At 45.3% G+C, this 15,091-nt stretch overlaps 1 protein-coding gene across 3 annotated transcripts in view; it reads left to right on the forward strand.

The window, feature by feature from the left end:
• LOC137324256 (amyloid beta precursor protein binding family B member 2-like) overlaps positions 1-15,091 on the forward strand; it is a 275,413-nt gene that overhangs the window by 148,442 nt on the left and 111,880 nt on the right. For 2 of the 3 annotated variants that reach the window (XM_067988401.1, XM_067988415.1), the window contains exon 5: positions 4,427-4,635. In XM_067988401.1, coding sequence (XP_067844502.1) covers positions 4,427-4,635 — 209 coding nt within the window. The remainder of the gene's footprint in view (positions 1-4,426; positions 4,636-15,091) is intronic. The other variant, XM_067988408.1, reaches the window with a different exon arrangement.

The following is a 15,091-nucleotide window of genomic DNA, read 5'->3' on the forward strand; positions in this document are numbered from 1 at the left end:
CTGGTTCAGCCTCAGACAGTGGCCAGGAAGAGGATGGAGTCAGTGGCTAGGAAACAGAGTTTGTGGTGGGGACCGAAGACAGTGGCTTCAGTCTTCCCAATATTTAGCCCTGTGTAGAAGCAGGGCCAGACAACATAGGAAAAGTCCGAGGCATTTCACAAAAGAGGGAGAAAAGAATAGGAATAGATAAAGATATTGACACTTAACCATAGAGAGAGAGAGAGATTAGGAGGGAGTGATCAAAAGCTTGGTTGAAAAAGATGAGTTTTAAGAAGTTGGAAAGAGAAGTGGAGATGAAGAGTTTAGGAAGGAAGTTTGAGAGTAACTGGAGCAAGGTGGGGGTGGGGGGGGGTGATGGTGCACAAAAGGACAGAGGTGGGAGGGGATTATAAGCCTGGAGAATGTTGCAGAGAATGAGTGAGACAAGGCCATGCTGGGATTTGAGGATGAAGGTGAGGATTTTAAATTGAATGTGTTGGGGATCAGAGAGCCAATGTAGGTTAGCAAGGACAGGAATAATGGATGAGTGGGACTTAGTCTGGGAGACCCGTGACCAAAGTATAGATAAGGGTTTCAGTGGCGGATAGACTGAGGTAACACCAAAGGCAGGCAATGTTGTGGCGGTGGAAGTAAGCAGTCTTAGTGATAGATTGAATGTCGGTTTTGAAGTTCAAGTCAGGTTCAAATAGGATGCCAAGATTTTGCTTGTTCTAGTCCCTCCTGAGAAAGTGGCTGGGAAGGAGATGCAGTCAGCAACAAGGAAGCACTGTTTGTGGTGGGGGCCAAAAACAATTGAAGGAAGTTATGGCTCATCAGCTGGTCTGACAGCATGGAGCTGATTGTGGGGTTGAGAGAGGTAGATCTAGGCAGATTAGGTGGCCAAGGATAGATCCTTAGGGGGTTGTGGAGGTAATGGGGAGGGCAGAGAAGCCACTAATGGAAATGCACTAGCTGTGTTCAGACATGTGGGAGTGGAAGCACACACGGGCAGTCCCACAGAGCTGGACAGTGAAGGAAGGCAATAGAGGAAGGTGACGTGATCAACCATGTCAAATGTTGCAGCGAGGAAAAGGAGGGATAGTGACCACAATCACAAAGGATATCATTCATGGACAAGCATCTTGTTCTACTCGAAATACACCTCCTGTCATTTATAGAGGGACACAGAATCATTGAAAGGCTATAGCACGGAAGGAGGCCATTTGGCCCATCGAGTCCATGCCGGCTCTATGCAAGAGCAATCCAGCTAGTTCCACTCCCCTGCCCTATCCCAGTAGCCCTGCAATTTTTTTTCATTTCAAGTACTTATCCGGTTCCCTATTGAAGGCCATGATTGAATCTGCTTCCACCACTCCCTCTGGCAGTTCATTCCAGATCCTAACCACTCGCTGTGTAAAAAAAAGTTTTTCCTCATGTCAACTTTGGTTCTTTTGCCAGTCACCTTAAATCTATGTCCTCTGGTTATTGATCCTTCTGCCAATGGGAATAGTTTCTCCCTATCTACTCTGTCTAGACCCTTCATGATTTTGAATACCTCTATCAAATCTCCTCGCAACCTTCTCAGTTCCAAGGAGAACAACCCCAGCTTCTCCAGTCTCTCCACATAACTAAAGTCCCTCATCCCTGGAATCATTCCAGTAAATCTCTTCTGCACTCTCTCTAAGGCCTTTTCCATCTTTCCTAAAGTGCGGTGCCTAGAACTGGACACAATACTCCAGTTGTGGCTGAACCAGTGTTTTATAAAGGTTCATCATGACTTCCTTGCTTTTGTACTCTATGCCTCTATTTATAAAGCCCAGGACCCCGAATGCTTTTTTAACCGCTTTCTCAACCTTCCCTGCCACCTTCTATGATTTTTGTACATATACCCCCAGATCTCTCTGTTCCTTTACCCCTTTTAGAATTGTGCCTTTTAGTTTATATTGCCTCCCCTCATTCTTCCTACCGAAATGTATCACCTCGCATTTTTCTGCCACCAGCCTGTCTATACCCTCTTGACGTATATAACTATCCTCCTCACTGTTCACTACCCTTCCAAGTATTGTGTCATCTGCTAATTTGGAAATTGTGCCCTGTACACCCAAGTCCAAGTCATTAATATATATCAAGAAAAACAGTGGTCCGAGTACCGACCCCTGGGGAACACCACTGTACACTTCCCTCCAGTCAGCAAAACAATCGTTCACCACTACTCTCTTTCCTGTTACTTAGCCAATTCTGTATCCATGCTGCCACTGCCCCTTTTATTCCATGGGCTTCAATCTTGATGACACACCTATTATGCGGCACTTTATCAAACGATTTTTGAAAGTCCATATACACAACATCAACTGCATGGCCCTCATCTACCCTCTCTGTTACCTCATCAAAAAACTCTATCAAGTTAACTAAACACAATTTGCCTTTAACAAATCTGTGCTGGCTTTCCCTAATCAATCCACACTTGTCCAAGTGACTGCTAATTCTGTCCCGGATTATCGTTTCTAAAAGTTTCTCCACCAGCGAGGTTAAACTGACTGGCCTATAGTTGCTGGGTTTAAAAAATTGTATTTGTTGAATGGTCGTTCTAGTAATTGTCTTTCTCTTTTAAAATATAACCAGGTTAAGTATTTCAAATTCCTTGAAGAAATATTCTGTGTGTATTTTTTTAAAATTGCATTTTGCAGTACCCCAAATGCGCGTTGAGAAATTCATTGCAACATAAAGGTGAAGAAACTTAAAGAACTATGTGCTGTCTGCTGAAGGCAGTTTAGTAATTCAGAAGGCGTACTCTGTATTTATACTCAGCCTTTCAGGGATGAAATATAAAACACAGAGCACAGCTTTTGCATTACTGTATCAGCCTGACAGTGCTCCTTAAATCTTTAGACCCTAAAACCTTTGGGGGGAGTGGGCGGGAACCCAAATCATCCAGTGTTCTGCCCCTTTATCCCATGATGTGAAGGTGGGGAGTGGGGGTGATGCACATTGCTACAGAATTTGCAGTCCCAGAGGGCTGGGAAGAAGGGGGAAATTTATTGGAAAGTCTCAGTCAGTTTCTCATATCACTTTCAGCAATGCAATCGGTTTTTCTCAAACAATTGCATTGTTGAAATCAGTCTGCCAATTTTTAATTCACCCCAATGCCCTAGCAATACTGGATGCCACGGACCCATAGGTGTCCTTGACATCCAATATTACTAAGGGTTTAACTGAGGAAAATATGTTGTGTGGTGTATCTTATTCATTTACATCACATTATAATACAGCTGCCCATTTTGGATGGATGTGTATTCTGGACCAGCCTCAAAAGTACCAGAGTTTATGTTTCATCCTTAAAACAATGGCTAAAAGCAGCATATAGTTTCTGAATCACAAAACTGCTGTAAGTAGGCAGCATATAGTTCTTCAGGTATCATCACCTCTCGCTTGTAGTTTATGCTGTTTTAGGTCAGTTCTGTTCTCAGATCTTGCTGGTACTGCACAGAATGTTGAGCCCAGCTGCCAGCTCATGCCATGCATGGGGCACTGCTGTCCTCTGGGGAGATGCCTGGGAATGCCAAACAGGGAACCTTCCTTGCAGCTCCCTCATGTAGTGCACTTCACCAGCCAAAAATAGGGGATTGGATTCTGCACCACTACATCACTTGCCTGCAGGTTGAGTACATGTAGATGAACTTTTTAGATTGCATTTTTAAAGACTGCATGCAAACACAAATATATTATGTGTTTACTCTGAACCAAGATGAAACACATGAGAACGTAAAGTACAGAATAAAAAAAGTAATTTGGCTGAATGGCCACATGTGCCAGTGTAGGATTTAAAAATTAAGCCATATTACTTTTACATGTCGTGATCTTTCCTTCAAAATATCCCCATTTTTTTTCTCACTTCTCTTGCTATGTTACAACTCCTCAGGCCTCCTGCGCCTTTCTCAAGTGGCCATTCTTAATATATGAGCCTACATGGTGAGTGCCCTTTGGTTATTTGATCATGGAGGGCATCACAGTCTAGGCTGATCCTGAATCCCATACGTGCACCTTCTAGCAAGGATCACTAGATAATAGCAAGAAGCAGGAACAAAGGTGCCTATTGTTTTCTACAGTTTCTTTGTACATTCTGAATTTGAAATGATTTTCTTAATTTTGTATATTAACACATTTTGTGGAATGAGGATTTATTTTTCAAATTTTTAGTCTCTGTATTGTGAGCTGCTGTGCTCTTTGTATACTTTTGGAATCCAATTGGTCCTTCCTAGATTCGTAGGAAGCTTAACGTCCATGAAAAGAGGTGGCTTTCATTCTGTCTAAGAAGTCAAAGACTTGCTAGCTACCAATTGGTCTCTAAAACTTGACTTATTTTAATAATCAGAAATGCTACTGTGATCCTCAAAGGGTTAAATCAGTGTTTTAATTTGGTTAATGTTTTTTCAACTCCACTTCCCAGCAGACATATGGAGTGACCAATCTTTTCAGACTGACCCTGATCTCCCACCAGGATGGAAGAAGATCAATGATGTCACTGGCGTCTATTATTGGCATATACCAACAGGCACTACCCAATGGGAGCGACCAATATCTACATCAGCAGAGGTCCCAGACACACACAAAGAGTTATTGAGTTCCATTACCCCTTCTCCCACTCCAGAAAATGAGGTAATATTTTTTGGTTACTTTAACTTTTTTGGAACATTTTATATTCAAGTTGTCATATTTAAATCTGTACATAATTTATTTGGAAGTCTCTGAATCCAACTGAGAGTGCACCTGAAGGGTAAGACATTTGTATTCCATTCTCTCTCTCTCATTTCCCACGCATCCCCCCCCCACCCCTATGCCTGCACATCACATACTGGGTGCTAAAGTGGGCCGTGTAGCGCCCGTTGTTTCGGCACTACACGGCCTCTCTGACATCCAAGATGGCATCTTGGATACGCATGCACGTTTTCTGCATGACGTGCGCCAGACGCCATCTTGGTATAGGAGTTAGCGCAGGCACAGATAACAAACACTGGAATCATGTAATGTTGGGAGAAAATGGCTTCAATCAGTGTGCAATGCTGATTTAAAGTGATAAGTCCCAAAATGGTGTTTAATGCTCAAGTCAACGCACAGTCTTAACCCCAACCATCTGAACGTGTCTTAGAGTGCCTGGAGGACCCCCCACCAACCCTATTTAAAGCGGCCATGCAAGATTTACAGATTAGTGGAATTATTGCTTCTGGCTGCCGAGACATTTGTAACTGTTTTTGGAGGCCTCCTACACTTGAATACTAGGACGCGGGGACATAGCCTAACATTTAGAGCCATGGCGTGCAGGAGTGAAGTTAGGAAATGCTTCTACACACAAAGGATGGGAGACGTTTGGAACGCTCTTCTGCAGACAGCAGTTGATGCTAGCTCAATTGTGAATGTTAAATCTGAGATTGATAGATTTCTGTGAACCAAGGGTATTAAGACGGATATATGGAGTTAGGTCACAGGTTCACCACGATCTCATTGAATGGTGGAACGGGCTCGAGGGGCTAAATGCCACTGCCACTTGCCTCCTCTTGATATGCGCCACCTTTTCTTGCAAGAAAGTGGGACGTTTGTCTTGGTGATGTGCCTGTCATGGTTGAATAGCTGCCAGTGTGTGTGGCCTGTGAGTTGTAGGTGGGCGACTTGAAACAGTGGTAATGTGTAAGGATGAGAGGAAGCATCTGATTGGAAGAGTTGAGTACTGATGGAAAGAGTTTATTGGTATGTGGGGGATGGGGGGGTGTAGTGCGCGGTGTAGTTGGTAGGAGACGCCACTTGACAGTTGACCTCACTCACCTTGACATCTCATGTCAAAGCATTGAACTTCTTCCTGCACATGTTCGTGGTGTTGTGCACTTGGCATTGACTTCGTCCCCCGCTGCCTCCCATTGCCTTTTGAGTATATGTCTGGAAGGCCTCTTGCCCCCACCCCCCCCTCCCCCCCCCCCCCCGCCCCCCCGGCGGATATAGGATGTTCCCCCTTCTGTCCACCTCTTGCACCAAGGCCTCTAGTGCATCAGCAGAGAACCTTGGTGCACGCACTCTCGCAGGCCTGGTTCCAACTCAGATCGGCAGATTGGTGAGGTCTGGCGTGCAGATTGGAGGATGTGGGATTTAATAGTGCGCAATCTTTATGCAATGTTTTAACATAACTCATTAATGTGTAAACATAGGGATGGGACCTGCATCTGTGTTTTACGTGTGCGATGTCTGATCTCTGTTCAGACTCCGTGCATTCAGTAGACTGTTATTTTCAGCAAATAGCAGGTACCAGATATCTGCAAGAGATTTCTAAGAAACATCCTCCCTTTAAGAGATTGACTCCCTCTGGTGGTGGAAAGTGCAAATTGCATTGATTCCACATGCAAGGCCTGGAAAGGAACGCTGATTGCGGCTAAGTCCTCGAGTGGGTCCAAACTTGCGTCCTTTCTGCGTAGGGCCCATCGGGCACGGGGTGCTAGCGCATCGAGCTACCCCTGCCCAAAACAGATACTTACCCAATTTTTCTCCCGTTGTGTCTGATTGAAAGGATGAATGTTTGACCTGTTCTCTGTTCTCTGCCATTGTAGTTTTTAAACTGGCCAACAGGTGCACGTGCGATTACTTGGCACTTGACTGTTCCCTCCCTTACAAAAAAATCTCCTTTTTTTTGCCTGCAATTGTGACTACTTATTTATCTTATTTTCATGTTTTAATTTTAATTGTTTCCTTTATTAAAACTTTGTTAGTATCAGTGTATCTTTTCCTTTTTAATTTTGTATTTTTATCGCCTTTTTCTTTATTCACCTGGGTTGATGCCTTTAAACAAGAGATCAGGAAAAGTCCAGCACGTGAGTGCAAAAGACAAGGCTGAAATGTTTGCAACCATCTTCAGCCAGGAGTGCCGAGTGGATGATCCATCTCGGCCTCCTCCCGATATCCCCACCATCACAGAAGCCAGTCTTCAGCCAATTCCATTCACTCCATGTGATATCAAGAAACGGCTGAGTATACTGGATACAACAAAGGCTATGGTCCCTGACAACATCCCGGCTGTAAGGCTAAAGACTTGTGCTCCAGTGGGGTACCACAGGGATCGGTGCTGGGTCCCTTGCTGTTTGTGGTCTACATTAATGACTTGGATATGAATGTAAAAGGTATGATCAGTAAGTTCGCTGATGATACAAAAATTGGTAGGGTGGTAAATAGTGAGGAGGATAGCCTCAGTCTGCAGGACGATATAGATGGGTTGGTCAGATGGGCGGAACAGTGGCAAATGGAATTTAACCCGGAAAAGTGCGAGGTGATGCACTTTGGAGGGACTAACAAGGCAAGGGAATACACAATGAATGGGAGGACCCTAGGCAAGACAGAGGGTCAGAGGGATCTTGGTGTGCAAGTTCACAGATCCCGAAGGCGGCGGAACAGGTAGATAAGGTGGTAAAGAAGGCATATGGGATACTTGCCTTTATTAGCCGAGGCATAGAATATAAGAGCAAGGAGGTTATGATGGAGCTGTATAGAACACTGGTTAGGCCACAGCTGGAGTACTGTGTGCAGTTCTGGTCGCCACACTACAGGAAGGATGTGATCGCTTTGGAGAGGGTGCAGAGGAGATTCACCAGGATGTTACCAGGGCTGGAGCACTTCAGCTATGAAGAGAGACTGGGAAGATTGGGTTTGTTTTCCTTGGAGCAGAGGAGGCTGAGGGGGGACATGATTGAGGTGTACAAAATTATGAGGGGCACAGATAGGATGGATACTAAGGAGCTTTTTCCCTTCGTTGAGGGTTCTATAACAAGGGGGCATAGATTCAAGGTAAAAGGCGGGAGGTTTAGAGGGGATTTGAGAAAGAACTTTTTCACCCAGAGGGTGGTTGGAGTCTGGAACTCACTGCCTGAAAGGGTTGTGGAGGCAGGAACCCTCACAACATTCAAGAAGCATTTGGATGAGCACTTGAAATGCCATAGCATACAAGGCTACGGACCAAATGCTGGAATATGGGATTAGAGTAGACAGGGCTGATGGCCGGCGCGGACACGATGGGCCGAAGGGCCTCTATCCGTGCTGTATGACTCTATGACTCTATGACTCTATGACAGAACTAGCCGTGCCTCTAGCCGAACTGTTCCAGTGCAGCTACAACACTGGCATCTTCCCGACAATGTGGAAAATTGCCCAGGTATGTCCTCGCCACAAAAAGCAGGACAACTCCAATCCGGCCAATTACCGCCCCATCAGTCTACTCTCAATCATCAGCAAAGTGATAGCACTGTCGACGACACCTTCCATCAAGTGGCACTTACTCACCAATAACCTGCTCATCGATGCTCAGTTTGGGTTCCGCCAGGACCACTCGGCTCCAGAACACATTACAGCCTTGGTCCAAACATGGACAAAAGAGCTGAATTCCAGAGGTGAGGTGAGAGTGACTGCCCTTGACATCAAGGCAGCATTTGACCGAGTGTGGCACCAAGGAGCCCTAGTAAAATTGAAGTCAATGAGAATCGGGGAAAACTCTCCAGTGGCTGGAGTCATACCTAGCACAAAGGAAGATGGTAGTGGTTTTTGGAGGCCAATCATCTCAACCCCAGGACATTGCTGCAGGAGTTCCTCATGGCAGTGTCCTAGGCCCAACTATCTTCAGCTGCTTCATCAATGACCTTCCCTCCATCATAAGGTCAGAAATGGGGATGTTCGCTGATGATTGCACAGTGTTCAGTTCCATTCGCAACCCCTCAGATAATGAAGCAGTCCGTGCCCACATGCAGCAAGACCTGGACAACATCCAGGCTTGGGCTGATAAGTGGCAAGTAACATTCGCGCCAGACATGTGCCAGGCAATGACCATCTCCAACAAGAGAGAGTCTAACCACCTCCCCTTGACATTCAATGGCATTACCATCGCTGAATCCCCCACCATCAACATCCTGGGGGTCACCATTGACCAGAAACTTAACTGGACCAGCCACATAAATACTGTGGCGACAAGAGAGGTCAGAGGCTGGGTATTCTCGGTGAGTAACTCATCTCCTGACTCCCCAAAGCCTTTCCACCATCTGCAAGGCACAAGTCAGGAGTGTGATGGAATACTCTCCACTTGCCTGGATAAGTGCAGCTCCGACAACACTCAAAAAGCTCAACACCATCTAGGACAAAGCAGCCCGCTTGATTGGCACCCCATCCACCACCCTAAACATTCACTCCCTTCACCACCAGCGCACTGTGGCTGCAGTGTGTACCATCCACAGGATGCACTGCAGCAACTCGCCAAGGCTTCTTCGACAGCACCTCCCAAACCCGCGACCTCTACCACCTAGAAGGACAAGGACAGCAGGCACATGGGAACAACACCACCTGCACGTCCCCCTCCAAGTCATACACCATCCCGACTTGGAAATTCAGCGTCGTTCCTTCGTCGTCGCTGGGTCAAAATCCTGTAACTCGCTACCTAATAACACTGTGGGAGAACCTTCATCACATGGACTGCAGCAGTTCAAGAAGGCGGCTCACCACCACCTTCTCAAGGGCAATTAGGGATGGGCAATAAATGCCGGCCTTGCCAGCGGCGTCCACATCCCATGAACGAATTTTTTAAAAAGGTGCATGGCCTTTTCCCAGTTTGCCGCCAGTGTCCACTAAGGTGGCCACCAAAGACCCACATGAGTCTCCGTCTGATTTTCCTTTACTCAGCTTCTTCATGATGCAGCTCGGATTGGGAACTGATTGGAGAGGGATTCAAATGTGTGTCTTCCCCAGTCCTGTGGCACAGAAAGTTGGCACTTTAATGTAGTGTCAACATGCTGTCTGTTTTGTTTTTAACAACTAAATGTAAATTGCTATAAATAAAGAAATAAAGGCCAAATCTGTTCTAAAAATGCCTTTAAATTAACAATTTGAATAAGATTAGATTTTATTGTGGATGTACTTTTGAGTGAAACCTGTTATATTCTGCTGTTTAAACTTTAAATGTTCTCTCACATATAGGCATAAACATTCTACTGTGCAGGGTCCTGATATTAATGGGGGTGATTTTAAACCCCAAGGGCGGGTGGGTTGTGGGTTGTGGGTGGGTGGGAGTTTAAAATAGTTGCTTTTTGGGTCGCGACCGCAACCCGGCTTTATTTCCGGATTTAATGTCGGCGTGTAAAAGTACGGTCTTCCCACTGGGAAATGATAAATCCGAAAATTTTGTGATTGCGACCCAAAAAAACAACTATTTTCAACTCCGACCCGCCCCCAACCCACCGGTTCTTGGGGATTAAAATCAACCCCAATGTGTTTTCTGCCACTGGGCTGGATTGATACAGGTTTAATATTAAGCAAATGTTATTCAAAAGAGCGTTGGAACTTTGTTCACAGATGTTGCATGTTTTTGTGGCGTCTGCCTAGAAATACATAGTTTTAACATCAGTCCATGTCGTCATTAACCCTCAATGTGAGCAAATAGTTTAATCACTTTTATCTACCTGTTCCCATAATCCCTACAACCCCTTTTCCTTCTATCCAATCTAATCTTGAATGTTGGGATATTTTTTGCCTCAACCACTAACACTGGAAGTGAATTCCACAGCCTCATAACCCTTTGTGTGAAGAAGTTTCTACTGCCCTCTGTTCTAAATCATTCACATGTAACCTTGTATCTATGGCCACTCGTTCTTGACCTCTGATACTTCCAGCATTGACTGAGACAATCTGAACAAATTAAATCACTTTTTAAAATAGTGAAAGAGACTGACATAAGCACCATAGCACTTCTGGACCTGTAGCTCATTCCCAGTTATTTGTTTGCAAATATATTTATCTTTAAAATGATGTCATTCACAGGAACACATCAATTCAATCATTTCAGAAGACTGATATGAATGACATGCTGGGTTGATGGAGGGCTAGTCCATACAATTCTTACTGATGAAATTGAGATTAAACTGTTTAAAGGCTGATCAGCTGTTTTCCTGTGCCCCCTCCCAATACCTTGCACCTTATTTACTTGTCCCAAATGTTTATTATTTTGGAGGGAGGAGAGAAACCACCTGTAATCAATCTCTAAGAGAACAGTATTGCTGCAATTTATAGGGTTTTCTGTTGTTTTCTGCCCCAAAGACCAGTATCATAATGCACCCTGGATGCCAAAGAGTTGAAGTGTTACTTCACTTGGGTTCGGTAGTGTAATGCTTATCTTACTGGATTTATAATCCAAAGGCCTAGACTAAAAATACAAAAAATACAAGTTCAAATCCCACCATGGCAGTTTGAGAATTTTAATCCATTTTTTTTAAACAATCTTGAAATAAAAAGCTGGTATCAGTAAAAGTGACCATGAAGCTGTTGGATTGTCGTAAAAACCCAACTGGTTCAGTAATGTCCTTTCGGGAAGGAAACCGGCCATCCTTCCTCCACGGTCTGCCCTATATTTGACTCCAATTCCACACCAAAGTGGTTGACTATTAACTGCTCTCTGAAGTGGCCCAGCAAGTTCAGGAAAACTAGGGATGGATAATAAATTCCAGCCTTGCCAGCAACACCCACATCCCAAGAGTGAATAATGACTTACACTGCCTGGATTTGAGAATAAAACCATGCTGTCCACTCACTTAAATACTCTTTTTGTGTCTAAATGTTAAACACCTAGCAAGCCATTCAGTTGTATCAAATTGCTACAGTGGTTCAAGAAGAAGGTCCACCACCTTCCTCCTCGGGGCAGTTATGGATGGGCAATAGATGCTGACCTTACCAGCAGCGCCCACGACCCAAGAATTAATAACAATTTTAAAAAATGTAATGTAGCATTGTCCAGGTTCAGCAGGAGCCCTTGTTACTGTTGTTAGCTTATGGATGGCATGAATCCTCATAATTTTTGTTTAGCGGAAAAATAAAAACTCTGTCAGACTGCACAACTAGATTTTCTGAAAGTAAAAGCTAACCATAGAAAGTCAATACAATACATTTCATTTGATTACATAACTTTTAACTTGCATCTTCTCAGGTATAAAAATAACAAAAGATATGACACTGCTAAGTCTCCTAATAATGCTGTACCTGGATCAGCATCTGTAATACAAACAGATGAGGTCTGATCTAACAACAACTTGCATTTATATAGCCCCTTTAACATAGTAAAACGTCCCAAGGCGCTTCACAGGAAAACAAAATTTGACTCCGAGCCGCATAAGGCGATATTATGACAGGTGAAAAAAGCTTGGTCAAAGAGGTAGGTTTTAAGGAGCGTCTTAAAGGAGTAGAGAGGTGAGAGGCAGAGATTTAGGGTGGGAATTCCAAAGCTTAGAGCCTAGGGCCTAGGCAGCCAATGGTGGAGCGGTGAAACTCAGGGATGCACAAGAGGCCAGAATTGGAGGAGCATGGAGATCTCGAAGGGCTGTAGGTCTGGAGGAGATTACAGAGATAGGGAGGGATTAAGCCATGGAGGGATTTGAAAACAAGGATGAGAATTTTATAATCAAGGCGTTGCCAGACCGGGAGCCAACGCAGATCAGTGAGCACAGGGGTGATGAGTGAACGGACTTGGTGTGAGTTAGGATACGGGCAGCACCGTTTTGGATGAGCTCAGGTTTACGGAGGGTGCAAACTGGGAGGCCAGCCAGGAGAGCATTGGAATTGTCGAGTCGAGAGGTAACAAAGGCATGGATGGAGATTTATGCAGCAGATGAACTGAGGCAGGGGCAGAGCCGGGTGATGTTACGGAGGTGGAAGTAGGCGGTCTTGGAGATGGAGAGGCTGTAGGGTGGGAAGCTCAGCTCAGGGTCATATAGGAGGCCAAGGATGCAAACAGTCCGGTTCAGTCTCAGACAGTGGCCAAGGAGAGGGATGGAGTCGGTGGCTAGATAAAGGAGTTTGTGGCGGGGACCGAAGACAAAGGCTTCAGTCTTCCCAATATTTAATTGGAGGAAATTTCCATCATACAGTGTCCACCTCTACACAGGCTGTGGTACAATGATAAACAAAGAACTGGCAGGAAGCAGCCAAATATATTTCTCTGCCTGGACAAGGAGCTGTCAATTCAACCCCTATCTTCAGAGACACCCTTTCAGTCTTCCCCACTGGCAGAAGTGGGTTACTTGCATGGGACTAGCTGGGAGCCAGCACGGACTCGATGGGCCAAATGGCCTCCTTCCATGCTGTAACCTTTCTATGATTCTATGCTTCAAGGCAGGCCTTTGGAAATGGCAATCAAAAGTTACAATGGTATTTGGCTGCCTTTTGTACAGCACAAAGCTGACTCATTAGGAATTACGATAGGTATTTGAAGTATTCAGACCTGTGACATCCTCCCATAGGCCTGAAGAGATGGAATAAGCAATCAAAACAATTGAGGTGATTGCTTACAATTACCAACCCTAAAATAAGGCAGACCAGCATTTCCATCCAAACATGAGGAATGTGAACTCTCTTCCCAAACCAGATAATCTAAGCCTGCAGTGAGCAAAATTAAAGCAATTATCAGAATCCCATGCACATTAAAAGTTGAGTAAATTTTATGAATTCTTGCTCCCAGCCCAAGAGACCCATAATTTTAATGGATGGAAAATTTGTATGGGGCCCACAAGTATAATTTGATGTCCAGCACCACATGCAATGACATTGATTGGATTGTGCGGTATTGTGTTGGCTCCAGGCATCAGACTGAAGCCAACACAACATAGCTGCGCTGTCAGAGCACTTTGGGTGGATCCCAATGGAGCTTGCGTAGAGCTGCTTTTGATTTGGTGGCTTTGTACAGTGGTTTTTGTGCCACAATAATGTTTCTATGAGCATCACTGCAGTAGGACAATCCTGATACGATAAGGCGATTTGTACTGTCCCAATCCAAGAAGACCTCCTTTACATAGGTGCAGCTGTAGTGCCTTTGATTGAGAATTTTCCATAGTATCAAGGAGGATGGATACCTCTGAATTATGAGATTAAATCAAGCAGGTTTAAAAAATACCATAAACAGTGAGACAGGCATTTTTATTTGTTTTTTGGGATGTGAGTGACACTGGCAAGGCAGTATTTATTGGCTATCCTTATTTGCCCTGAGGGTATCAAGATTCGACTGTGTACTGTGAGACTGGTGGCACATGTAGGCCAGAGCAGATAGGGATGGCAAGTTTCTTCCCTAAAGTGAAACAGTGGCAACTTTCAGAGTGATTTCATCAGATGCCAGACACTGATTGAATACAGTTTCCAAATTTGCCATAGTGTGATTTGAACTCACAATCCTTGGGTTGCTAGTCCAGTATTATCATGGGCTACTGTGCTCCACGTTGTATGTATCTTCTGATTTGACGTTTTCTTACTCCTTTGGTGCCGGACGTGATTCTAGTGGCATCCATCGGGTTGCACTCGCAACCTGCCCTTTCTCCTCAGTTACAGAGATCATTGTTCAAGATAGTGTCGAGTGCAGTGTAGTATTATTTGTAAAAAGGAACACTATAATTCTTTCAGAAATGCTCAGAACAGACACTCTGATGCCACCCCTTAAGATACCATCCACACATTATTGATGAACACATTGGGCTCGATTTTAGGGTCGGGTTACCTGCGGGTTTCCAGCGGGGGGGCCCCGAAAATCCCGATCTCCGATCACGTGACCGGATTCGGACGAAATCCCGGCCACTTCCGGGTACCGCGCTGACGTGCGGGGCTGCGCGCGCAAGCCCCGCTGGTGGGAATCCCGCAGGCAATTAAAGCCAGCGGGGTTCCACTTGACAGCACTTAACTTGCTCGTTGTGGTCAGTTAATGAGCTGAAGCAGCTGTCAAAAGAGGAAGTGTGGGATTTTACGGTCAAAGCAGTCAGTTTCCCACACTGGGGGAAACAGGACCCTTCAAACCAGGCGTGTTGCAGCCAGCAGCCTGTGCCAGGTGCCAAGGTGCGCTCCACGGGGGAGCGCCCTCACCCACGCAGGAGGCCACCGCGTCACATAGGGCAACCCCTGCCCTCCACCAACCCCCGCCAAGCCAGAGGACAGACCGACACGAAACCGCAGCCCCAGTCCGAGGACCCACCCACCGACCCTGCACAACCCCTCACACCAACACCTGCCAGATGGGTGGTGCGTTTACATCGTCGGAGGACGAACAGGATGACCAGCCCCAGCAGCCTCGCAGTCC

This window comes from Heptranchias perlo, chromosome 1, assembly GCF_035084215.1.
Source record: "Heptranchias perlo isolate sHepPer1 chromosome 1, sHepPer1.hap1, whole genome shotgun sequence".
Taxonomy (NCBI): Eukaryota; Metazoa; Chordata; class Chondrichthyes; order Hexanchiformes; family Hexanchidae; genus Heptranchias; species Heptranchias perlo.